At 41.9% G+C, this 27,199-nt stretch overlaps 2 protein-coding genes across 5 annotated transcripts in view; one reads left to right on the top strand and one right to left on the bottom strand.

Moving 5' to 3' along the window:
* Positions 1 to 8,417, top strand: part of CDR2 (cerebellar degeneration related protein 2) — a 29,021-nt gene extending 20,604 nt beyond the window's left edge. Inside the window, exons 3-5 of the mRNA XM_032157100.2 lie at positions 4,505 to 4,653; positions 4,911 to 5,075; positions 6,541 to 8,417. Coding sequence (XP_032012991.1) covers positions 4,505 to 4,653; positions 4,911 to 5,075; positions 6,541 to 7,399 — 1,173 coding nt within the window. The 3' untranslated portion in view covers positions 7,400 to 8,417. The remainder of the gene's footprint in view (positions 1 to 4,504; positions 4,654 to 4,910; positions 5,076 to 6,540) is intronic.
* Positions 8,418 to 20,436: 12,019 nt separating this feature from the next.
* The window catches only part of POLR3E (RNA polymerase III subunit E), a 38,326-nt gene continuing 31,563 nt past the window's right edge, over positions 20,437 to 27,199 (bottom strand). For 3 of the 4 annotated variants that reach the window (XM_032157099.2, XM_058440815.1, XM_058440816.1), the window contains 2 exons: positions 23,353 to 23,478; positions 20,437 to 21,918 (listed from right to left, as the gene is read on the bottom strand). In XM_032157099.2, the coding sequence (XP_032012990.1) occupies positions 21,862 to 21,918; positions 23,353 to 23,478 (183 nt within the window). In that variant the 3' untranslated portion in view covers positions 20,437 to 21,861. The remainder of the gene's footprint in view (positions 21,919 to 23,352; positions 23,479 to 27,199) is intronic. The other variant, XR_004248746.2, reaches the window with a different exon arrangement.

Below are 27,199 nucleotides of genomic sequence, written 5' to 3'. Positions count from 1 at the left end.
AACTGCATCTAAGCTGAGCCCTATGCAGGGAGATGGTGAGCATTAAGCTGAAGAGTCATCATTGATCCAGTGAATGCCTGTGTCTCCTAGACCCAAGAGAAAAGGACATTGGTCAGGGCAGGGGACTTCCAGGATTTTCCATGTCCAAGATCAACATTTCTCTAAGTGTGATCTGTGGACTGCCTGTACTAATATCACCTGGGTTTGTTGCTAAAAATGCAGAATCCTGGCTCTACTCCAGTCTCAGCCTTTTGAGGGGAAGGGACCCAGGTTCTTACACTTTAATAAATCATCTTCCAGGTGAATCTTAGCACATGTAAAGTTTGAAAACTGTAGCTTTAAATAAAGATGACAGTAGCTTCTCCTTATTGAGCAATTTACCATCTGCCAGCTCTCATGCTGAGCTCTCTACATATATTAACGTTTATGTAAATTATATATTTGTATATGTCAGGGAGGAAAAAAATATTTTTCCTCAACCTTCATGAGTGCTTAGTTGGAAAGGACCCCTGTAACAAAAGACAGGTTAACAAGAGAAAAACAGGCTTATTAACATATGTATTTCATATATATGTGTGGGAGATACCCAGGGAATGAGTCATTCTCAAAGGTGGCTTTGAATTCCAGCTTATATAGTATCTTCAACAAAGAATGGTAAATTTTTTAGAGAAGTGACAGGACAAAGGGGAAGAACTTTGTCTAGGGGCAGAACTTGTGGGAAGGCAAGTAAGTGGTGATAAAGGCCCGTTAGCAAAGCTTGTTAGTGTGGATTCCTCTGGTGCTGTCTTCTGGCCCATAAAGGTCTAAAGTTGTTAGTGGTTAACCTTTGTTCTCCCTGGTAGAGAGGGAGGAGGCAGGAACTTTTTTATGCCAAAGATGCATGCTTTGGGGTGACACAGTCCAGTCTCTCCCACACACATATTTATCTTTACAGCCTTATGAAGTAGTTGACGAGGAGAACTCACATTAGAAAAATGTGCTTGCTGTAGGTCACCCAGTTCTAAACAGCAAAGCAAGACCTCAAACCAGATTCTAACTCCAAAGCCTGTGCTCTTAGCTACTATACCACTGCCTCCCATTAGACTCCTCTGATCCCATGTCTACCAGAGACTGTCATTCATGAATCGGCCTTTCACATGCCCTTTGTGGGGCAGGTATATCCTATATAGAGGATGTGAATATTCTTGTCACTGCGCAGGAACAGCTCCTGTTGTATATTAATAAACTAATGTCTGGTTTATGCATTAGCCTTTTTAAAGGTAGTTCTGAGTCCTAAAGAATACTTGATAATTTATACTTGATATAAAGAAGCTTGAAACATTTCTGCAGCTATTATGTACATATTCTTGTGATTCTAAGCCTTTTTTCCGCTCCCATGGAATCTCATCAATTCCTAAGAGATTGAACATGTTCCCATCAATGACAAGAACCTACTATGGCATTACTAGCCAGAGGGCAGGATTAAGGGCCTACTCCTTTAGTTCTGAAAAAGCTTCACCCATGAGAATTAGTGGTTGATTTCCAAAGGACCAGAAGAAGCTGGTGGGAGTTGAGGCAGTGAAAACTACAGACAGGCTTTTATAGACCGTGCTGTGTGCTCACCTTTCTCATTTAATTCTGCCAGTTCTACAGGTAGGTACTAACAGATCCACTTACTAATTCCGAACTCAAAAAGCTCTATAAAGCAAGATTTTTTTTTCCCCTTAAATTTGCAACAGATTCATTTGGTAGTAGATCTTTACCTGAACTGATGTGAGGCCGTTTATAGTCTTAGTTCATACTTCTTGATGCAGAAATATTAATGCTTGATCACAGGGTGCTGCCCAGACCTCACAGGTGGTATTATAAAGTGTCAAGTGTGTGTCAGGTATGAGCGCCTTGTTGTCTTTCTAAAATTTAAAGAATTTTCCAAAATACTTTTGACCTCAAGAGTTTCAGATGAGAAAGTTGAAGTTAGGTTAAGTGTTTGTTCAACCCTTTGCTGCTGAGTTATGTAAATGGATTTGAAAAAGCCATATATGTTTTTTTCAACACCTTAAGGGCCCGTTGAGTGTCATTTAGCCCATTCTTTGTTTGTTAGCCTTGCAAATAGTTCTAGAGTTGTAGAAAAAGCCTCAAGAAGAGTGTGTTGTGTTGTGTTTGAGACAGTCTCTGTCGCCCAGGCTGTAGTGCAGTGACACCACCTTGGTTCACTGCAACGTCCACCTCCCACGTTCAAAAGATTCTCATGCCTCAGCCTCCTGAGTACATGGGATTACAGACACTTGCCACCACGCCAGCCTAATTTTTGTATTTTTATTAGAGGTGGGTTTTTGTCATGTTGGCCAGGCTGGTCTTGAACGCCTGGCCTTAAGCAATCTGCCTGTTTTGGCCTCCCAAAGTGCTGGGATTACAGGTGTTAGCCACCATGCCTGGCCAAGAAGAGTGTTTTTAAAGTCAAGTTCTGAGTCTTTTTACAGTTCGATCATCAGTAAGCTTCAAACCATTTCTCCCCTTTCTGGTTCTGTCCAGGGAAATACTGTGACTTTTTCCTTTGGAATATATACTGTGTTTTAGTGTCTTCAGGTAGAGCTGAGCAGGGAGGGAATGAAGGTGACTTACACTGTGGCATTAAGGTTGGGATTATTCCCCTTTATCCTTGGCCATTTAGGAAGCAGTCTTAGCAGGACCAGAATAAATCATCTGATAAATTTATCGTGAATAAGGATAATGGTGATAAAACTCTCATAAAATTAACAGGAGTCTTTGAAGCATATTAAGCTAAAATATATTTCTCGTCAAAGCAACATACTTTTCACTTTTTTTTGGTCCAGAATGCCTCACTCAGAGAAAGAAATGGATTTTTTTTCCAAGTTAAGATCCTCCACATAGAAATAGGAACGCTTTCACACTTGGTGGGAGTGTAAATTAGTTCAACCATTGTGGAAGACAGGGTGTCGATTCCTCAAGGATCTAGAACTAGAATTACCATTTGACCCAGCAGTCCCATTACTGGGTATGTACCCAAAGGATTATAAATCATGCTGCTGTAAAGACACATGCACACGTATGTTTATTGCAGCACTATTCATAATAGCAAAGACTTGGAATCAACCCAAATGTCCATCCCTTATAGACTGGATTAAAATGTGGCACATATACACCATGGAATACTATGCAGCCATAAAAAAGGATGAGTTCATGTCCTTTGCAGGGACATGGATGAAGCTGGAAACCATCATTCTCAGCAAACTATCACAAGGACAGAAAACCAAACACTGCATGTTCTCACTCATAGGTGGGAATTGAACAATGAGATCATTTGGGCACAGGGCGGGGAACATCACACACTGGGGCCTGTCAGGGGGTGGGGGATAGCATTAGGAGAAATACCTAATTAATGTAAATGATGAGTTGATGGGTGCAGCAAGCCAACATGGCACATGTATACCTATGTATCAAACCTGCACATTGTGCACATATACCCTAGAACTTAGAGTATAATTTTTAAAATCCTCCACGTTAGGCTTTATTTCTGTTAAACATGATTTTGCTTAAAACTTTGATCACATGTTCCATGTTTTTTGTCTTAAGGGATTATTATGTCTCACTTTAGATTTTTTGGTTGAATATTAATTTTATGCATGGTATATGCTTTGGAAAATTAGACTCACAATGCACTGGGGTATTGGTGAGCATTAGAGGAGCTAAGCATATAAAGGACAGCCTGTGCTCATTTCTTATGAAGACAGGGAGTTTAATTTCTTCTTTTCTTAAAATAAACATATGGTATTGTGGTATAATAAAAATTATATATTTGGTCTTTGTCCCTGGTTCCTGGCATAGAACTCCTAAAACCCTTGGAATTTCCTGATAGGATGAGGTCTGGTCACCAGAGAAAGCAACCACATGATTAGAGGATTAGATCTATCAGTCCCAGCCCCACAACCTCTGGATAGAGAGAAGGGTTGGAGCTTGAGTTCAGTCACCAATGGCCAATAATTGAATCAATCACACTGATGTGAGAAGGCCTAGAGAAAACTGAAATGGGTCTAAAGGAGCTTCTGGGCAGTACTGGGAGGCCAGTGAGTCCAGAGATGGAGACTGTATGCCAGCCCCACCCCGACGAGTTGGTGCTGAGAATCAGAGAATTGGTGTTGGAACAGCAGGTATCTTTTTTTTTTTGAGATGGAGTTTCATTCTTGTTGCCCAGGCTGGAGTGCAATGGCGCCGTCTCGGCTCATTGCAACCTCTGTCTTCCGGGTTCAAGCAATTTTCCTGCCTCAGCCTCCCAAGTAGCTGGGATTACAGGCATGTGCCACCACACCTGGCTAATTTTTGTATTTTTAGTGGAGACGGGGTTTCACCATGTTGGTCAGGCTGGTCTCGAATTCCTAACCTCAGGTGATCCACACGTCTCGGCCTCCCAAAGTGCTGGGATTACAGGCGTGAGCCACCGCGGCCAGCCAAGAAAGAGCAGGTATCTTATCTGTTTGTGTCACCTGGTCCTGATCTTCTCTTACAGTATCTGACCAAGCAAGTGGAACTTCTACGGCAGATGAACGAACAACATGCAAAGGTTTATGAACAATTAGACGTCACAGCAAGGGAACTGGAAGAAACAAATCAAAAGCTAGTTGCTGACAGCAAGGCCTCACAGCAAAAGATTCTGAGGTAAATTTTCTAGAATCTGACAAGGAAGGACTAGGGGGAAGTTCTTTAGTATAAACTAGAATAGAACATGGCTGCAGTGGGTTTGGGTCAATATGGGATAAGGTTTAATTTAATTCTTTTTGGAGAATGGAGATTAAATAGACGTCCTTTCCAATTAAGAAAGCCCAGTGTGAGTGGCTCGCACCTAATCTCTCCTCACCGCTTTTGCCCTTGATTCAATATGACAAGCAGCAGTGGCTTCTGTCTGTTCCTCACAGCCTGACTGAAACGATTGAATGCCTGCAAACCAACATTGATCACCTCCAGAGCCAAGTGGAGGAGCTGAAGTCATCTGGCCGAGGGAGAATGAGCCCGGGGAAGTGTGACCAGGAGAAACCGGCACCCAGCTTTGCATGTCTGAAGGAGCTGTATGACCTCCGCCAGTAAGATCCTGCCTTTCTGTGGAGTTACAGCAGGGACTGTCTCATGTCATTGGCACATTCTGAATTCCAGTAGATTGAAAGTACCATTTTAAGAAACGCCACTTAGCTATTAAGCTACCATTGGTTTGAACAAAATCACTTAAACATATAAATTACAGAGTTCTTAGATATTAGTAGTTCTCATTTTGAAAGTCTTGGAGCACTTATTTCAGTGCTTTTAATGTGTTAAATCATAGTTTAAGGTGAATTCTGATAGACTGTAGATTTGGGAGTTGTGTTTTACATTAGAGTGAAGAAAAATAGAAATACTGGTAAAACAAAAATTCAAGCGAACAGGAGATTTTTTGCTTAAAGAAGTACCTTTATAATTTAGAGTTACAAGTCTGAATCTTTAAGAAGTATTTATGGAACACTTGTATGGCAAGCTCTATGCTAGACCCAAGGGTTGGCAAGCAAAATAGAGTTTCTACCCCTGTGAGCTTTCAGTCTAACGGAACAGCAGATAAGCAAATAAAAACACAAATAAATAGTCAAGGTGCCTCGGACTGAGCAGGAGAAATCAGGTGGTTCATTTGGTGGGTCTCAACCTTGGCTATACATCAGATCACCTGTGGAGTTTTTCAAAATGCAGATACCAACACATTTCCTCAGGCCTAAATCAGAATTTCTAGGTGCGGGTAAAAAGCTGCCCAGGCAATTCCGATGAACGTTCCTGGTTAAAAATCACCACAGCAACAGTAATTTGCTATAGTGATTCAATCGTAATTACATATTATGAATCATTTGGAGAGCCTTTAGAAACCCTCAGGCCAGGTAGCAGACCAACTAGGTTGGAATCTGTGGGTTAGGACCCAGGCACCAGTACTTTTTAAGATTTCCCTTGTGAGGTCATTGTCATACTGCCAGTCTTTGGGAATAGATGTTCTCTAGTACTTTTAACATTAAAAAAAGATTCGTCGCAAAAATTGAGTTTGCTTTCATGTATTTATTTACCAAACTCACACAATTCCATTTTAGCCACTGCTCCAGTGTGGCTAAAAACCAATCACTGTTGGCCAGGTGCGATGGCTTACGTCTGTAATCCCAGCACTTTGGGAGGCTGAGGCAGGAGGATCACCAGAGGTTGGGAGTTCGAGACCAGCCTGACCAACATGGAGAAACCCTGTCTCTACTAAAAATACACAATTAGCTGGGCATGGTGGCACATGCCTAAAATCCCAGCTACTCAGGTGGCTGAGGCAGGAGAATCGCTTGAACCCGGGAGGCTGAGGTTGCAGTGAGCTGAGATCGCTCCACTGCACTCCAGTCTGGCGACAGAGTGAGACTCCGTCTCAAAAAAAAGAAAAAAAAATCAGTCACTGTCACAGCTCCTCAAATTTATTTAGTTGAAAAAAAATCACCAGTCTTCCTCTCTTCATTTTCAGTGGGCCTGTATAATACATTGTTGCAATATTTTTTTCCCTAGACACTTCGTGTATGATCATGTGTTCGCTGAGAAGATCACTTCCTTGCAAAGTCAGCCAAGCCCTGATGAAGAGGAAAATGAGCACTTGAAAAAAACGGTGACAATGTTGCAGGCCCAGCTGAGCCTGGAGCGGCAGAAGCGGGTGACTATGGAGGAGGAATATGGGCTCATGTTAAAGGAGAACAGTGAACTGGAGCAGCAGCTGGGGGCCACAGGTGCCTACCGAGCACGGGCGCTGGAACTAGAGGCTGAGGTGGCAGAGATGCGACAGATGTTGCAGTCAGAGCATCCATTTGTGAATGGAGTTGAGAAGCTGGTGCCAGACTCTCTGCTTGTTCCTTTCAAAGAGCCCAGCCAGAGCCTGCTGGAAGAGATGTTCCTGACTATGCCGGAACCACATAGAAAGCCTCTTAAGCGCAGCAGCAGTGAGACGATCCTCAGCAGCTTGGCAGGGAGTGACATCGTGAAGGGCCACGAGGAGACCTGCATCAGGAGGGCCAAGGCTGTGAAACAGAGGGGCATCTCCCTTCTGCACGAAGTGGACACCCAGTACAGCGCCCTGAAGGTGAAGTATGAAGAGCTGCTGAAGAAGTGCCAACAGGAACAGGACTCCCTGTCACACAAGGCTGTGCAGACCTCCAGGGCTGCGGCCAAGGACCTGACTGGAGTGAACGCCCAGTCTGAGCCTGTTGCCAGCGGCTGGGAACGGGCCTCTGTCAACCCAGAGCCGGTCAGTTCCCCTACAACACCTCCAGAATACAAAGCGTTGTTTAAGGAGATCTTTAGTTGCATCAAGAAAACTAAGCAGGAAATAGATGAACAGAGAACAAAATACCGATCACTCTCCTCTCATTCTTAATTAAACCTCTAGCTCTACTACTAATTTGCCTATTGCCTATCGCCTGTCACCTCTCTCTCCCATTCAGACAAGTGTTTGTAGACTCTGAAGCCTAATGTTGCTCATGACGTTTGCCTCATTGCTTTGCTTATTTAGCAAATGCATACAACAAGGAAAGGAGGTGGCTTCTGGTATCAGTTCTCTGATCCACTTCCATTTAAGCTCCCCAGGAAATCCCATGACAAACTGGCCTCTGGCTGGCGCGCTGATTAGACTTCAGTTCCTGAAAAGGACCAGTGGAGGGAAGAGCTATACTTCTGGAGAAGTAGGCCTGGAGTTACTACAGTATGGGGGAAAAGGGTCGAGTTGGAACAAAGCTAAGGCAATTCCTATTGCTTCCTTGCGCAACTTTTCAAAACGATGTAAAGTCAGAAGGCTGTCAAACTCAAATATCTGTGCAAACACTGAATACTGTGAATTCATTACGAAGAATGAGAGAAAGCAGGGGTCTAATCCAAAAGAAATGTCATTAACCAATACTCCAAGTCCTCGAGTTTTGTTGTATCTGAACTAGTTGAACTGTGACTGACAGGTAATCCTAATATATCCAAATCCAACTGAATACCAAATTGTTTGATCCAAGTTAGCTTGTTAGCATATGGCCTAGAGGGCCTCCGCCCCTACATTCTAATGTTTTTACTCAAAGCTCTAGCCTTTAGGATAGGTGAATATGTAAATCTTTCATCACTTTCTCAAACCAAAGGGGAAAGATCAAACCGTTTCCCCTCCTACCTGTTTTCTGAGCTGGCTGACTTGCCAGCCACAAGCTGCTTTTGTGGAGTTCTTACCATTCCTGTAAATGTTTTGACTTGTTGCAGAAATTCCTGTCTACTTTATTAAGCAGTATTGATGTTCTGACTGTGGAAACATACTTATCCTCTCACTTGTATACTTTTAATTTAAAACTATTTAAGAACTGAGGTTCCAATTATTGTATATATTTTTCTAAAAACCAAATAAAGCTACCTATGAAAGCGAACAGATGGATCTACTGTCTTATTTTCAGTATAAGCCATTTCGCTCTTATAACCAACTGTTCACTTTTTTTTCTTCCAACAAATGTCGCGAGAAAGATTTGCAGTGATTTTTTTCCTATTTTAAATAGGGAATCCTTGGATTTGTGTAACTTAATAGCACAAATTCTGCTCATATTGCTAAATGTTCATTAAAACTACTCTGGACAAACATTTTCAAATTTATATACTCTCTAATTTTCACTATTTCAGAAATGTCAGACTTGGTTCTGAATTAATAGCATTTGACGAATTGATTCTCAAAACATTTGATCAACCATAGCAAAGAAACTATACTATTCAAACATTAAAACAGGCATTGAATCTAAATTACTTTTGCTTTTGGATTAAGTTTTTAAAAACAGGTAAAACGTCTTTTTAAAATTTCACTTTCTAAAGCAGTGGTACCCAATTTTTTGGCATCAGGGACTGGTTTTGTGGAAGACAGTTTTTTCCACAGACCCAAGGCAGCAGGGGGATGGTTTCAGGATGAAACTGTTCCACCTCAGATCATCAAGAATTAGTTCTCAGGAATGCACAACCTAGATCCCTCGCATGTGCAGTTCATAATAGGGTTTGCACTCCCTGTGAGAATCGAATGCCACTGCTGATCTGACGGGGGAGCTCAGGTGGTAATGCGAGCAATGGGGAGCAGCTGTAAAGACAGATGAAGCTTCACCCCCTGACCTACTGCTCACCTCCTGCTGCGCAGACCAGTTCCTAATAGGTCGTGGACTGGTACTAGACCACAGCCTGGGGGTTAGGGATCCCTTCTCAGTCCATCTCCTCCCTGGAATCAGCTATTTACCAGTTTTATGTATATTCTCCTAAAATATTCTGTGCATAAATTGGCACAATTGCTGTGTTTGTCACCCTGCATTTTTAAGCAAATGAGCATAGGTACTCTTCATCTTACATTTTTATTGAGCCATATGTCTTTATCTGATGATGTGCTTTTCCTATAGTAGCTACATAATATTCTGGTCTATGGATATATAATAATTTGTTTAAATAGTACCTAGTGAGCAGATTGTTCCAGTCTTTTGTTACTACCAAAGAAAAAGTCTAATAAACAGCCTTATATACATCTATGGACATTTGTGATTCTAGAAGATATATTATTAGAAGTTAAGTAAAAAGGCATTTTGGAATTACTGTCATCCAGAGTTTACTGATACTCCCATTAGCAATGGGTGAGGATGTCTATTTTTTCATACTTGTGCCAAGAAGCGTTTTGACCTTTGCCAAACTAATAGAAAAATGGTGTTTTCCTTGTAGCTTATATTTGCATTTCTATTAATAAGACAATATTTTTTAATCTGTTAGCCATTTGTGGTCTCCTTTGCCTATTTAAAGAGCTCTATTACTTTATACATGCAGTTTTGCAGTTACAAGTTTGAAAGTGTTTTGTCCCAGATTATCTTAATTTTTATCTGATTTTTTTGTTGTGTGTATGTGTTTTGTTTTTTTTTTTGAGGTGTTGCTCTGGTGCCTAGGCTGGAGTGTGGTGGCATGGACACGGCTCACTGCAGCCCTTGACTTATGGGCCCAAGCAATCCTCCCACCTCAGCCTTCCTACCAGAGGTGCGTGCCACCATGCCCAGCTAATTTTTTAACTTTTGGTAGAGATGGGGTTTCGTCTTGTTGCCCAGGCTGGTCTCGAACTCCTGGGCTCAAGCAATCTGCCCTGCCTTGGCCTCCCAAAGGTAACTCCAAAGGCAACTCCTGGGATTACAGGCACGAGCCACCACACCCAGCAGTTTTTACCTTGTTAATGGCATTTTTTTTTCACCAAGCACAATTTTATGTATATGAATTTTTTTTTTTTTTTTGGAGGGGGGCAGACAGCATCTCACTCTGTTGCCCAAGCTGGAGTGTAATGGCACGATCTTGACTCACTGCAACCTCCACTTCCCAGGTTTATGTAATTCGCGTGCCTCAGCCTTCCCAAGTTGAATAGCTGGGACTGCAGGCACGTGCTACCACACGTGGCTAACTTTTTGTATTTTTAGCAGAGATGGGGTTTTGCCATGTTGGCCAGGCTGGTCTTGAACTCCTGGCCTCAAGTGATCTGCCTGCCTTGGCCTCCCAAAGTGCTGGGAATACAGGTGTGAGCCACCACACCTGGACACTTATGTACATGAATCTTTAACGCGTCTCTTTTTGTGTTTCAGAGTTCTTGATCCATCTGAAATCTATCCACCAACACTTGAAATGCCACCCATATTAGTACTAAATGTCTACATGAATTTTAACCTATTTCTTTTCTAGGATCTGATTTTCATGTACCTAATGCAGTTTTAAATTTTTATTTTTTATTGTCTTATTTTGCAGTTTTAAGTTGCTGTACTTGGATATTTATATTTTCATAAGTGCTAAGGGGAAGTTAAACTCTCATTACTCTTTCAGAATTTTCCTGAATTTTTTTTTTGCATTTTTTTTTTCCCAGTATGAGCTTTAAAATTAGCTTGTCTGGTTCTTGAGGGGAAATTGGTACTTTTATCAAGATCAAGTTAAATAAATAGATTAATAAGAGCAGGCTTAATCATACAGAGGCTTCTATCCAAAGACATGACTATATGTCTTTTTTTTTGAGATGGGGTCTCACTCTGTTGCCCAGGCTGAAGTGCAGTGGTGCATTCTTGGCTCACTGCAACCTCTGCCTCCCGAGTAGCTGGGATTACAGGCTCCCACCACCACGCCCAGCTAATTTTTGTATTTTTGGTAGAGATGGGGTTTCACCATGTTTGCCAGGCTGGTCATGAATGGCTATATGTTTTTCCATTTGTTCAAATGGTCTTTGTGTGTCTCAGTTTTCAAATTTTTACCATTTAGGTCTCACATATTTTTAAAGGTTTGTCTCTTGGATGTTTTAAGTGGGATTTTTCTCCTGCTATACTTTGTAACTAGTTGTGTATAGAAAAGCTATTGATTTCAGCTATCTTGTTGAATTATCATGGGGAATATCTTTTATTTGACTCTTTCGATATACCTGGAAAAATATTGTTTGGCTACTTAATTTTTACACTTATTCTTGTTTAAATGCTCTGAAATATCCAGAATATTAAATATGGTGAGAGTAAAATTGCTTGTCTGAATCCTAAACAATATGTCCATTGTTTGATTTAGCATAATGCTGGATTTTTTTTTATTAATCAGGAATCCATCTATTCCTGTTTTAAGAATTTATATCAAAAATGAGACAGGCACAGTGGTGTGCACCTATAATCCCAGCTATTTAGCAGGCTGAGGCAGGAGGATCACTTGAGCCCAGGAGTTCAAGGCTATGATGTACTATTACCACACCTGTGAAGAGCCACTGTACTCCAGCCTGGGCAATATAGTGGGATCCTGTCTCTAAAAAAAGAAAAAGAACTATACATATTTTTTTTGTTGTTTCATCAAATAAAACTTGTTTATTTTCATTTTCCCTTCCTTTGTTATATACATGTCTATATCCTCTTATGTTCTTTTTATTGTATATATTTAATATGTTCAATGTTTTGATATACTTGATATATACAGTGATTACTAAGATCAAGCAAATTAACATACCCATCATAACATACCCATATGTGTGATGAGTACCTAAAATCAACTCTCTTGGAAAATTACCGGTATATGATACAATTTTATTAACTATAAGCCCTCATGTTGTCTATTAGATCTCTTAGGCTTGTCCATCCCACATAACTGCAATGTTGACTTGTCTCTTCCCATTTCCCCCACCGCCGGTAACCACTATTTTACTGTTTTTGTTGTTGTTGATGTTGTTTGTTTTTAAGATTCTACATGTAAGTGGGATCATGCAGTATTTTTCTTCCTGTGTCTAGCTTATTTCATTTAACATGATGTCCTCCTCCAGCTTCATCCCTGTTGTTGCAAATGGCAGGACCTTCCTTTTTAACGCTGAAGTTCCATGGTATGTATGTATATTATTATAGCATAATTTCTTTATCCATTCATCTGTTGATGGACACCTTGGTTGTTTTCCATATGTTGGCTCCTGTGAATAATACTGCAATGAACATGGGAACACAGTTGTCTTTACAAGGTGGTGATTTCATTTCTTTTAGGCATATGCCCAGAAGAGGGATTGCTGTATCATATGGTAGTTCTATCTTTAAGAGCATCCATACTGTTTTCCACAGTGCTGCACCAATCTGCATTCTGATCAACAGTGTACAAATGTTCAGTTTTCTCTACAACTTCACCACTTGCTATTGTCTTTTTGATAAAAGCTATCCTAACATGGGAGATACCTCTTGTGGTTTTTATTTGCATTTTCTTGATTAGTGATGTTGAGCAGCTATATCCCTGCTGGCCATTTTTATGTCTTTGAAGAAATGTCTATTCAGATGCTTTGCCCATTTTAAAATCAGGTTATTCATTTGAATGCTATTGAGTTCCTTATATATTTTGGTTATTAACCCCTCATTCAATATATAGTTTTCGCCGGGCGCGGTGGCTCAAGCCTGTAATCCCAGCACTTTGGGAGGCCGAGGCGGGCGGATCACGAGGTCAGGAGATCGAGACCATCCTGGCTAACATGGTGAAACCCCGTCTCTACTAAAAATACAAAAAATTAGCCAGGCGTGTTGGCGGGCGCCTGTAGTCCCAGCTACTCGGGAGGCTGAGGCAGGAGAATGGCATGAACCCGGGAGGTGGAGCTTGCAGTGAGCCGAGATCGCGCCACTGCACTCTAGCCTGGGGGACAGAGCAAGACTCCGTCTCAAAAAAAAAAAAAAATATATATATATATAAATATATATATATATATATATAGTTTTCAAGTATTTTCTCCCAGTGCATAGGCTGCCTTTTCATGTTGTTGTTTCCTTTGCTGTACAGAAGCTTTTGTTTGAGGTAGTCCTGTTAATTTTTGCTTTTGTTGTCTGTGCTTTTGGTGTCCTAGTCAAAACATCATTGCCAAGATTAATGTCAAAGACCTTTTCCTCTATTTTTTTTTCTTAAGGTTTTATGGTTTCAGTTCTTAAAATAGGTTTTTTTGTTTGTTTGTTTTTGTTTTTGAGATGGTGTCTCGCTCTGTCCCCCAGGCTGGAGTTCAGTGGTGCAATCTTGGCTCACTGTAACCTCCATCTCTCAGGTTCTAGTGATTCTCCTGCCTTAGCCTCCAGAGTAGCTGGGATTATAGGCATGCTCCACCACTCTCGGTTAATTTTTGCAATTTTTAGTAGAGACGGGGTTTCACAATTTTGGCCAGGATGTTCTCGAACTCCTGACCTCAGGTGATCTGCCTGTCTTGGCCTCGCAGTGTTAGGATTACAGGCGTGAGCCACTGCGCCCAGCCTAAAAATAGGTTTTTAATCCATTTTGAGTTGATTTTTGTGTAAGGTGTAAGATAAGAGTTCAACTTCATTCTTTTGCATGTAGATACACACATTTTCTGTGTATAAAATCATGTCATCTGCAAACAGGAACAATTTGACTTCTTTCTGATTTGGATGCTTTTTTTTTCCCTTCTCCAGAGTCTCACTCTGTCTCCCAGGCTGGAGTGCAGTGACACAATCTCAGCCCACTGCAACCTCTGCCTTCCAGGTTCAAGCGATTCTCCTGCGTCAGCCTCCCAAGTAACTGGGATTACAGGCTTACACCACCACGCCTGGCCAATTTTTGTATTTTTAGTAGAATAGGGGTTTCACCATGTTTGCCAGGCTGGTCTCGAACTCCTGACCTCAGGTGATCCACCCGCCTCAGCCTCCCAAAGTGCTGGGATGACAGGTCTGAGCCACCAGCCTTTTATTTTTCCTGTGCAATTGCTATAGTTAGGACTTCCAGTGTTTTGTTGAATGGAAGAGGTAAGAGTGGGCATTCCTTCTATACTTAGTTTGTTGATTTTTAAATCATAAATGGTTGTTAATTTTCAGATGCTTTTTCTGCATCTATTGAGAAGATTATATGGTTTTTGTCCTTCATTCTGTTAATGTGGTGTATCACATTTATTGATTTGCATATGTTGAACCATTGAACCATCCTTGCATCCCAGGGATAAATCCAACTTTATTTGTTTTGGATACAGGGTCTCACTCTGTCACTCAGGCTAGAGTGCAGTGGTGGTCATAGTTCACTGCAGTCTCAAACTCCTGGGCTCAAGCAATCCTCCTGCCTCAGCTTTCCAAGTAGCTGGGACAATGGGCACACAGCACCACACCTGGCTAATTAAAAAAAAAATTTTTTTTTTTTTTTTTTTTTTGCAGAGATGGGGTTTTGCTATATTGCCCAGGCTGGGATAAATCCCACTTGATCATGGTGAACGAGCCTTTTAATGTGCTGAATTTGGTTTGCTAGTTCTGGTGAGGTTTTTGCAGCTGTGTTCATCAAGGATATAAGGATATTGGTCTCATTTTCTTTTATTTATTTATTTATTTATTTATTTATTTATTTTAGATGGAGTCTCACTCTGTCACCCAGGCTGGAGTGCAGTGGTGCAATCTTGGCTCACTGCAACCTCTGCCACCCAGGTTCCAGCGATTCTCCGGCCTCAGCTTCCTGAGTAGCTGGTATTACAGACATGCGCCACCACTCAGTTAATTTTCGTAATTTTTAGTAGAGACGGGGTTTCACCATTTTGGTCAGGATGTTCTCAAACTCCTGACCTCAGGTGATCTGCCCGTCTTGGCCTCGCAGTGTTGGGATTACAAGTGTGAGCCACTGTGCCCGGCCTAATTTTCTTTTCTTATAGTGTCCTTGTCTGGATTTGATATCAGGGTAGTGCTGGCCCTTGTAAAATTAGTTTGAAAGTATTCGTCTTCATCAAATTTTTGGAAGTTTCAGAAAGATTGGTATTAGTTTTCCAAAAATGTTTAGTTGAATTCGGCAATGATGCCACCAGGTCCTGGGCTTTTCTTTGATGGCAGACTTTTTAAAATTGATTAAACTTTCTTACTCATTGGTCAGATTTTCTGTGTCTTTGTTGATTCAGTCTTGGTAGGCTGTATGTGTCTAGGAACTCATCCATTTCTTGTAGGTTATCCAGTTTGCTGGTAATTTTTTATGGTAGTCTCTTACGATCCTTTGTATTTCTTTTCTTTTTTTTTTTTTTTTTTTGAGACAGAGAGTCTCGCCCTGTCTCCCAGGCTGGAGTGCAGTGGCGTGATCTTGGCTCACTGCAACCTCCATCTCACGGGTTCCAGCAATTCTCCCACCTAAGCCTCCCGAGTAGCTGAGATTACAGGCATGTGCCACCACACCCAGCTAATTATTTTTTTCGAGATGGAGTTTTGCTCATTGTTGTCCAGGCTAGAGTGCAATGGCATGGTCTTGGCTCACTGCAACTTCTGCCTCCCGGGTTCAAGTGATTCTCCTGCCTCAGCCTCCCAAGTAGCTGGGATGACAGGAACCCGCTACCATGCCTGGCTAATTTTTTGTATTTTTAGTAGAGATGGGGTTTCACCACTTTGACCAGGGTAGTCTCAAACTCCTGACCTCAAATGTTCCGCCTCCCTTGGCCTCCCAAAGTGCTAGGATTACAGGCATGAGCCACCGTGCCTGGTCTGATCCTTTGTATTTCTACGGAATCAGTTGTAATGTCTTCCCCTCTCCCTCTCCCTTCTTTCCTTTCTTTCTTTCTTACCAGGTCTCACTCATTGCCCAAGCTGGAGTGCAGTGGTGGGATCTCAGCTCACTACAACATTCCCTTCTCAGGCTCGAGTGATTCTCCTACCTCAGCCTCCCAAGTAGCTGGGATTACAGGTGCCTGCCACCATGTCTGGCAAATTTTTGTATTTTTTAGTAGAGATGGGGTTCACCATATTGGCCAGGCTGATCTCAAACTCCTGACCTCAGGTGATCCATCTGCCTCGGCCTCCCAAAGTGCTGGGATTATCTTTTTCCATTTCTAATTATATGAGAGTCTTCTCTATTTTTTCTTAGCTAGAAGTTTGTCAATTTTATCTTTTCAAGAAACCAACTGAATTTTGTTGATCTTTTCATTTTTTTCAGCTCTGGTCTTTATTTCCTTTATTTTTGAGACGTAGTCTTGCTCTGGTCTTTATTATTTCCATTTATGTATCTGTGTATGTATTTTTGAGATGGAGTCTTGCTCTGTTACCCAGGCTGGAGTGCAGTAGCGTAATCTCATCTCACTGCAACCACCGCCTCCCAGGTTCAAGTGATTCTCCTGCCTCAGCCTCCCGAGTAGCTGGGACTACAGGAGTGTGTCATCAAACATGGCTAATTTTTTTGCATTTTTAGTAGAGATGGGGTTTTGCCATGTTGGTCAGGCTAGTCTCAAACCCCTAACCTCAGGTGATCTGCCCACCTTGGCCTCCCAAAGTGCTGGGATTACAGGCGTGAGTCACCTCACCTGGCCTATTTCCTTTTATTAACTGGGCCTAGTTCTTTTTATTTTCCTGGTTCCTTGAGGTGTAACATTGGGTTGTTTATCTGAAGTCTTTTCTTTTTGATGTGGGTGGTGATTGCTATAAACTTCTGTCTCAGAGCTGCTTTTGTTGTATTTCATGTTTTGTGTCCATTTTTGTCTCAAGATATTTTTAAAATTTTTCCTTTTAGTTTTTTTCATTGGCCTATTTGTTGTTCAGGAGCATGTTTAATTTCCACATATTTGTAAATTTTCTGAAATTCCTCCTGTTACTGATTTCTAGTTTCATACCATTGTGGTCAGAAAAGATACTTAAAGATTGTGCCCTAATATATGATCTGTCCTGGAGAATATTCCATGTATGCTCGAGAAGAATGTGTATTCTGCTGTTGGATGGAATCTCCTGTACATGTCTGGTAGGTCCATTTTGTTTAATGTGTAGTCTGATGCTTTCTTATTGATTTTTTTTTTTTTTTGGCCTTGATCTGTCCATTTCTGAAAGTGGGATATTGAAATCCTCTACTATTACTGTATTACAGTCTGTCTCTCCACTCAGATCTATTCATATTTGCTTTCTATATTTAGGTGCTCAGATGTTGGGTGAATATTTACAGTTGTTAAGTGACCCCTTTATCATTATACTGTGACCTTGTCTCATTTTACAGTTTTGACTTAAAGTTTGTTTTATCTGATGTAAGTATAGCTCTCTTGTTCTCTTTTGGTTTCTATTTGCATGAAATGCCATTTTCCATTCCTTCACTTTCAGTCTCTATGTGTCCCTTACAGGTTAAATGAGACACTTTTTGGCAGCATATAGTTAGATTTTTTTTTTTTTTTTTTAAATCCAGCCACTCCATCTTTGGATTATGGAAGAGTTAAACCATTTACATTCACAGTAAATGGATTGGAGAATTTAATCCATTTACATTCACAGTAGTAACTCCTTACCTATCCCTATTGGTAGGTAAGGAGTTACTGCTGCTATTTTGTTGTTTTCTGGTTGTTTTGTAGATCCTTTGTTTCTCTCTTACTGTCTTCCTTTGTGATTTATTTTCTTTATAGAGGTATGCTTTGATTCCTTTTTATCTTTTGCATATCTGCTACAGGTTTTTGCTTTGTGGTTATCATGAAGCTTATGTAAAACACAGTGATAGCAGACTATTTTAAGCAGATAACTTTGATTGCATTAAAAACTATACTTTTATTCTCCCTCCCACATTTTGTTTTTGAGGTCACAATTTACAAGTTTTATATTGTGTATCCCTTAACAAATTAGCTATTAATAGTTTTAGCTTTTAACCTTTATACTAAAGATAAGCTATATACCACCATTACAGTATTAGAGTATTCCTGAGTTTGACGGTATACTTTTACCAGTTTTATACTTTCATATGTTTTCATGTTACTAATTAACATCCTTTTCTACCAGCTTGAACTCCCTTTCACATTTTTTTGTAAACACAGAGCTGGTGGTGATGAAATGCTTCGGCTTTTGTCTGTCTGGGAAAGTCTTTTTCTCCGTTTCTGAAGTTTTGCTGGATAAAGTATTCATGGTTGGCAATTTGTTCTCCATTAGCACTCTGAATATATCATCCTACTCTCTCCTGGCCTGTAAGGTTTCTGCTGAGAAGTGCTAGCCTTATTGGAACTCCCTTATATGTGATCTGCTTCTTTTCTCTAGCTGCTTTTAGGATCTTCCCCTTTGTCTTTTGATTTTTGACAATTTGATTATAATATGTCATGGTATAGTTTTGTTCATATTGAATCTGATTGGAGACTTTTGATATTCTTGCACCTGGATATTTATATCTTTCTCCAGATCTGGAAGGTTTTCTGCTACTATTTTGTGACTTCTTTCGTCTCCTTACTGAACTCCTATAACTCAAATATTTGCTCTTTTGATGCTGTCCCATAAATCCCTTAAGCTTTCTTCATACCTTTTCATTCTTTTTGTTCCTCTGGCTATATTTTCAAATAATCTGTCTTTGAGTTCATAGATTCTCTGCTTGATCAATTTTGTTGATGCTCACTATTCCATTTTTCATTTCATTCATTGTATTTTTCAGCTTCAGAATGGTTTGTAAAAAATATATAACTTCGACCTATTAGGTTTCTTGATTTGGTTGTTTTCTTGATTTTGTTGAGTTATATCTGTGTATTTTCTTGAAGTTTGCTGAACTTCCTTAAAACTATTTAGAGTTGTCAGGCAGTTCATAAATCTCCATTTCTTTAGGGTAGATTTCTGGTGCTTTGTTACTTTGGTGATAGCATGTCTCCCTGATTGTTCTTGATCCTTGTGGTCATATGTTGATGTCTGTACACTGGATGAAGTGTAAGGACTGATTCTAATCTTTGCAGTCTGACTTTGCCTGGAACAGCCGTTTACCAGTGAGCCCATTCAGAGATTCTGGGCAAGTTGTCTGGTGTGGTCTTCTGTGGGCAGGCTTGTTGCTGGGAGTCCTTGAGCAGGCTGACCTAGTACCTAGGTCAGCAGATGGATGAGCCTGGTGCTTGCATGCATAGGATTAATCCTGGAACGTAGGTCTAGTGGAGTGGGCCAGTTGATTGGGTCTGCAGGGGTACAACCAGAGCCTGAGTCCACAAGGGCAGGCCTGGAGCCTGCACCCAGGGAGCTGACCTGAAGCCTGAAAACCTGCAGGGGTGGGCCTAGGTCCTGGGTCCATAGGGACTGTTCTGGAGCCTCAGTCCGCCAGGGCATGCCTGGCATTGAGGCTTACTGAAGTGTGTGCCCGGAACCTGGGTCCACTGGAGGCTGGTGCTAAGGCACACATGGAACTTGGGTCCAGGGGTATTGTACTGGAGCCTGGGATTGTGGGTGCTGGCATGGGGGCATATAGATCAGCCTGGAGCCAGGGGTATATGGATAATGGCCTGGAGACTAGTCTCTGAGGGCTGGCTTGGATCCTGGGGCTGCAGGGGATACTGGAGCCTAGGTCTGTGAGGGCCAGCCCAGTGCTGGGGTTTACTCAGATGGGGCTGGACCAGGGTGGGGAGGAGGGGGTGCCTGCTAGAGTGTGAGCTCATGGGTGCAGGCCTGGCAGTGGGTATGCTTAGAGCCTGTGTTCCTGGGGTAGGCCTGGAGTCTGGGGCTGGCATGATTTTGGGGTCCAGTGTTCTCCTTCCTCCAAGTAGAGGGTCTCTCTCTCCACCCTGTGCTGCCTGGGGCTGGGGAGGGGGTAAGCTAGGTAATGTAAAATTGTCCCTCCTATCCTCTTCAATACATCTTATTTCTGTGGTACACCGAGGTGCTGTAATCTCTAGTGGTTCCTTAACTCTTGTGAAGGTATTTTTGTGTGTGGACAGTTGTTTAAATTCATGTTTCTGCAGGGGGACGAGTGCTGGAAAGTCCTATTCTGACATCCCAAGTTCCCTCAATTTTTTTAAAAACAATAGTTCCCTCCTATATTCCTTAAGTTTCTTTTTCTTGCTATTTGAGTTTGGTGTTTTAACCAGTTCTTTTTATCAATGTAAAGTATTTAAGGCTCTGACTTCTCCACTGAGCCAATTCAGTTCTGCAAGGTGATGGGACTAAAAAACATTCTGTGACATCCCACATGAGCATTTCCCCTTTCAAAGTGAGAAGGAAGTAGGATGAAAAAGCTGAGACATACTTCAAATCGCTTTTGGTAACTTTACTTTTCAGGTTCACACATGTTAACAGAATCAATACACACGATCAACTTGTTAAGCGATGTTACCAAATACTTATTTGGCAAAGTACGTCCTTGATCAATGCCTTAGTGATTCTATAGCTAAAATATTAGATGTTTTATTTTGGGGGGAGTGGAGAAATAGCATAGACCATCATTTAAACCTTCAGACAATTAGTGGCTGTGTTGTACAAAAAAGATGGCAAAAGCCTTATCTATATACCAAAATTCACGTCACCTAACCTAGCTTACTCTTATTTTTTCCATCGATTTCTAGGGCTGTGCTGTCCAATACTGTCACAAATAGCCCCATGTGGCATCTGAGCACTTACGATGTGGCTAGTCCAAATTGAGAGTGTTGAGGGAAGTGTAAAATGCCAGATTTTGAAGACTTGGTACAAAAAAAGGTAAAATATTAGTATTTTACCTTATGTTGATGTTTTAGATATTTTGGGCTAAATAATATGCTAAAATGACCTCTTTAAACTAATGTGGCTGCTAGAAACTTTCAAAATTACGTACGTGACTCGCCTCTTTCTAGTGGACAGTCCTGCTCTGTCTCCCTCCATTAGCTCCGTTCCCTCTAGATACATGTAACGCTGAGCCCAACAAGATCGCCTTCCTGTAACCATTTGAAGATAGATAGCACCATGCTAGTTTAGTGTTAGTATTTATTTTAAAAATACACAAAATAGAAATTTTTACATCAAAGTGTGATAACCACACTTACACATTGTTCCATACTTACCTGGTTTTGTTTGCATCTTTCTGCAAACATTAAAAGGAGATGGATTTGATTCTGATTTTTTTGCTATGGTTCATGTAAACAGTTGAGACTGCTACATAAAGTAGGTTGTTGTCAAAGGTAAAGTGGCCACAGAATCCCAAGAGTAGAATAATCCAATTTGGTTTAGTGAAATTGGTGGAGGTCTTAGCAGATAGATAATCCGACTAAATATTGTCTTCTAGGCATTTTAAAAATTAAAAACTTTGAGGTTTTCTTCATGTTGTAAACATAACTTAGACCTTGTTGCCATTAAGTTTACAAAAGAAAATATTAAACCATGATTTTTATCATCCTGCCCATGTCAGTATACACTCTCTTTATTATGAGAATGAAACCAAATAAGAAGCAAAATACATCAGGAATTTCAAATTGTACTGCAAAGGTCCCAGCTGGTCTCTTCTGGGAGTGATCTAACGAGTGATCTAACTTAAGCTGACCCTGCGACTGGCTGAGGATAATCCCTTCTGTCCACTGCATCATGCAATGCCACAGGTCATGAGATGGTCAGTTCCTCTTGCTCTGTGTCGTCTGAAGCAAGTCGAGGCTCTACTTCTGGTTCCGCCCTTCTTCCTTGGGCTTAGATTTGCTGGGTTAGTAGTTTGCTACTATTGTCAAGACTGTACTGTCCCTTTAAGGTACCACATGCCACCATAGCTTACACAGCAGTCCTATGAGAGAGAAACAGGATAAGTGCAGATTTTTGCAGGAAAAGGAGCTAATTACATTCTGTCTACAATGTCAACACTCGATTTATGATTAGTGAATAGAATACAAACGAGAAATCAAAAACTGCCTAACACCACCATCATGGCTACTACCAGCCACCCTTTCCTCAGGGGTAGTTTTTTTTTTTTTTTGAGACAGAGTTTTGCTCTTGTTCCCCAGGCTGGAGTGCAATGGCATGATCTTGGCTCACTGCAGCCTCTGTCTTCCAGGTTCAAGCAATTCTCCTGCCTCAGCCTCCCAAGTGGCTGGGATTACAGACATGTACCACTACGCCCAGCTAATTTTGTATTTTTAGTAGAGATGGGGTTTCCCCATGTTGGTCAGGCTGGTCTCAAACTCCTGACCTCAGGTGATCCACCCGCCTCAGCCTCCCAAAGCACTGGGATTACAGGTGTGAGCCTGGCCATTCCTCAGGGGCATTTTAAAAGTGAGGGTGGGCCAGGCATGGTGGCTCACACCTGTAATCCCAGCTACTTGGGAGGCTGAGGCAGGAGAATTGCTTGAAACTGGGAGGTAGAGGTTGCGGTGAGCCAAGATTGTGCTATTGCACTCTAGCCTGGGCAACAAGAGCAAAACTCCGTCTCAAAAAAAAAAAAAAGGGGGGGGGGTGGTGGTCTACAAAATACAGATACTGACATGTCCAGAACAAGGGTGCTTAAAAAACAGTATTATTTATATGGCTCTGGATGTTTAATCAGAACAAGACATTGTCATCAGTTTTCTGTCTCTCAGTGTTGCTGCAAATATGGTTGATATTTGTACTACAGTCACTTCAGAAAAGCATTATAGGTTGTACATTAGGTGCTTTCATATAGTAAACAGATAATATTCCTTTTTAAACTAAATTTAAGAATGGATTCTACTGAAAGTCATGTATGTGGCTATGGCAACAATCAATCAGAAGAGTAGTTCAAAATTCAAGGGAGAGTAGAGTGAGGATTCTCAACTAGGCCTTATCATTTTAGAAGACGCCCACCCACTGCCAAGCTCATCCAACCCACCATATTTTTTTGTTGTTCTATTGTTTTAGGCTTTTAGCAGCCTGAAGCCATGGTTTTTAGTTTCTGTCTCTAGTGACAAGCAGAGAAGAGGGATGAAAGGGGCATTACTGGCCCAACCAGAAAGAGAAACAAAGCATCCATGGCTGTATTCTTTCCCTTGGACACCACTATGATTATATTGTTTGAAGGGGTCAGTCCTCTGGCATATACCCCCTTCCCCAACCAATGCCAATCATTAACAGTTGCTCAAGACAAGACTGTCTGGGAAGGGGTCCCAAGGAAGCCTGACTTCATATACACAAAGACACTAGAGTCCCTTCACGCTGTCAGCCCCTTCCAGAGCCTCTGATATTGTTATGCACAAAATGGATGTACCTTTAGTACTTTATCCACCTCCTGTTTACTGAGATCTTCTCCACACTCTTGAGTCAACCGAGACTGGATCATGTTTCGGCGTACCCGGTAATTTTTGGAAAAAATTTCAAGCAAAACCTGTCGATGCTTTAGTAGCAAAAACACGTTATTATGGGAAACTGTGATCTAAAAAGAGAAACATCCCCAAACAAGACACCCAAGCCATGCACCTGACTTCGTGTTGCAGTCTCTGATAAAAACCCTCACGCAGCACCTCTGGTTAAAGATGAGCCAAGTCATCTCTAGAGACCCAGCAAGACAGTGTACAGAAATAAAAACACAAAGTAAAGGCATTAACGCTGTGTGTGGAAACGTGAATATAAATAAAAATAAAGGTATATGCCAGCATAACAAAAGAAAAGAACTGGTGAAGAGACATGAGAGGATGAGTGGCTTGAACATATTTCTGCATGGTAAAATGCAGGCGTGCATCGGACTTAGCAGGCAGGCAAAGCGACAATCTAAGCTGCATGGAGATGAGAAGAGCGTGTCAAAATTGGTGTGAAGTTGGCCGGGCGCGGTGGCTCACGCCTGTAATCCCAGCACTTTGGGAGGCCGAGGCAGGCAGATCACGAGGTCAGGAGATCGAGACCATCCTGGCTAACACGGTGAAACCCCGTCTCTACTAAAAATACAAAAAATTAGCCGGGCGAGGTGGCAGGCGCCTGTAGTCCCAGCTACGCGGGAGACTGAGGCAGGAGAATGGCGTGAACCCCGGGGGGCGGAGCCTGCAGTAAGCCTAGATCGCGCCACTGCACTCCAGCCTGGGTGAAAGAGCAAGACTCCGTCTCAAAAAAAAAAAAAAAATTGGTGTGAGGTCTTAACGCACAAACATGCCACCGCATCCATGAAACAGGATGCCATAAAATACGTCACACCCCAAAATAAAAATTGAAAAGATTGAATTCAGTATGTCTAATATCTGTCATAAGAATTCTGAAAGAACAGAAAAAAGTAACAACTCACAGGATTTTATAAGAACTCAATTGTCTAGGACAATAATGACCTGCACCAGGGCACAGCTGAAATTGCACTGACTGATACACAGAATAATGAAAAATTCTGCAGTTTGACATAAAGGAAAGAATACAGGCCAAATTTAAAAGACCAAGGAGGAGAATGTTATGGAATTTCAACAACTCTGAAAACTTAAACAATGGAAACTCTCTTAAAGATGCTTCATGCCGGGCGCAGTGGCTCACGCCTGCAATCCCAGCACTTTGGGAGACCAAGGCAGGCGGATTACCTGAGGTCAGGAGTTCGAGACCAGCCTGTCCAACATGGTGAAACTCCGTCTCTACTAAAAATACAAACATTAGCCAGGCGTGGTGGCACACGCCCATAATCCCAGCTACTCGGGAGGCTGAGGCAAGAGAATTGCTTGAGCTAGGGAGGCGGAAGTTGCAGTGAGCCGAGATCGTGCCACTGCACTCTAGCCTGGCTGACAGAGGGAGACTCTGTCTCAAAAAAAAAAAAAAAAAAAATGCTTCATGTATTACTATTTGTCCGGGACTAGAATTTTGAGAGGCAAATCATTTGATCACGTAAAAGTAGAAACTTTGATAACCTCACACATTGTTCCATACTTAGCTGGTTTTGTTTGCATCTTTCTGCAAACATTAAGAGGAGATGGATTTGATTCTCCTTTTTTTGCTATGGTTCATGTAAACAGTTGAGACTGCTACATAAAGTATCATTTGCCTTTTAAAATTCTAGTCCCAGACAAACAGTAATACTGTATTGTAATACTGAAGATTAAAACAAAGCCATTTTAAGACATGAAAGAATGCAGACAACTCCTCTGTCTCTTTAGAAGCTAAAGCAAGGAAGAAGCAGAGATTCCAGAATTCAGCAACAGACATGGGGAAGAGCCAGTCTCACTGGAGAAGCAGAGGGAGAGCCTTCCCGGGAACCAGGCTTAATTAAGCAAAGTGTCACCCTCGGTACACATGTGTTCAGAAAATTACACAAGTGAAAACAGGAAGTAGTGAACAAGGAAATGCAATCATAGTATATTACTGATGTTTGGCTCTACAATGGACAGATTTTCAGTTCATTCTGTGACAATGCTATAAACGATAGCCAATTAAAAACAGGTAAAGGCCGGGTGTGGTGGCTCACGCCTGTAATCCCAGCACTTTGGAAGGCCAAGGCAGGCAGACCACTTGAGGCCAGGAGTTTGAGACCAGCCTGGCCAACACAGTGGGACCCCCCACCCGCCCGCCACCCCGCCGATCTCTACTAAAAATACAAAAATTAGCTGGGTGTGGCAGCACAAGCCCGTAATCCCAGCTACCCGGGTGGCTGAGGCACAAGAATCACTTGAACGCGGGAGGGGTGAGCTGAGATGGCACCACTGCACTCCAGGCCTAGATGACAGAGCAAGAGCAAGACGCTATCTCAAAAAAAATTGGCGTAACGTATCTGTCTCTATAGTCTCCTAAAATAGCTGAGAGCTCAATCTCATCCACCACAATGGGAAGCCCATTGCTAATGACAAGCTGATTTTTTTTTTTTAAATGGGGGCAGCTATTTTAGTGGTATCTTTTGGTGATTTAAATGCCTATGATCCTAGCACTTTGAGAGGCTGAGGCAGGAGAACTGCTTGAGGCCAGGAGTTCAAGACTAGCCTGGCCAACATAGTGAGACCCGGTTTCTATTAAAAAAAGTAGTAATAAAAGTGGTCACCTCTGAGGGGTGGCAGTCAGGTCAGGCAGTGCAAGAGCTTGCCTATTAAAACTTCTAATCTGATTTGATGTTTAAAAATCTGCATTTATGACTTTCTTTTTTTTTGCCTTTTTGTTATTGAAGTATTTCAGATACCCTCTATTCTGGACAAAAGCACTCAAGCTTGCTCAGGAAAAGGCCCCAGCCCCTTTGATCCTCAGCCTGCCAGTTGGCTCCCCTAAGAGGCAGCTGGGGACAGAGAGCTCAGTGGGACTTCTGCTGACTGACTGCCTTCTCCTCACACCTTAGGAGAAGGGCCTAGACACGGTCAGACTGACTGGCGTTTCAACCATCACATTAGGTACGTTCACGGCCTAAGAAAAGCTGGGATGCAGTGTCCGTGACTACACCACACACACACAAGGTGCTGCTGCTTCCACTCACATTTCTGGGCACTGGACACCTGTGACTCTCCCCGTCACAGTGTGACTAGAGGCAAAATGGCCAATTTCTTTAACCTAAAAGTCCAGGACCTGAGATCTGACAAGGAATCCTTTTGATTCCTGCTGCCAGAGGCCGCCTGAGAAATGTGCTTCACCAGTGCTCTGTAAGCCTGGCTGGATCAGAGTCGCTCAGGAAGCTTTACAGAAATTCAGATACCTAGGACAGGACAGTACCCCACACCTACTGAACAGAACCGAATCTATGTATTTTTTTTTTCCTGAGACACAGTCTTGATCTGTTGCCCAGTCTGGAGTGCAGTGGTGCGATCTCGGTTCACTGCAACCTCTACCTCCCAGGTTCAAGCAATTCTCCTGTCTCGGCCTCCCACCACCACGGGTATTTTTAGTAGAGATGGGGTTTCACCATATTGGTCAGGCTGGTGTCAAACTCCTGACCTCTGGTGATCCACCCGCCTTGGCCTCCCAAAGTGCTGGGATTACAGGCATGAGTCACCATGCCCAGCCTGTATTTTTTAAAAGAGGATTCTGATGGAGCTGGCTTACAGACTGGCATCTGGGAACCACTGGTTTAGGTTCAAACTATTGGCACATACAGCTTATTTTGTCAGCGTACAGAGTTGGAGCAGAATATTTAAAACCGAGTGTGCCAGAAAATCTAAAATGTGTGGCTGCACTTC

Source organism: Hylobates moloch, unplaced genomic scaffold, assembly GCF_009828535.3.
Source record: "Hylobates moloch isolate HMO894 unplaced genomic scaffold, HMol_V3 SCAFFOLD_6, whole genome shotgun sequence".
Taxonomy (NCBI): domain Eukaryota; kingdom Metazoa; phylum Chordata; class Mammalia; order Primates; family Hylobatidae; genus Hylobates; species Hylobates moloch.
This window is presented reverse-complemented; position numbering and strand designations above follow the sequence as displayed.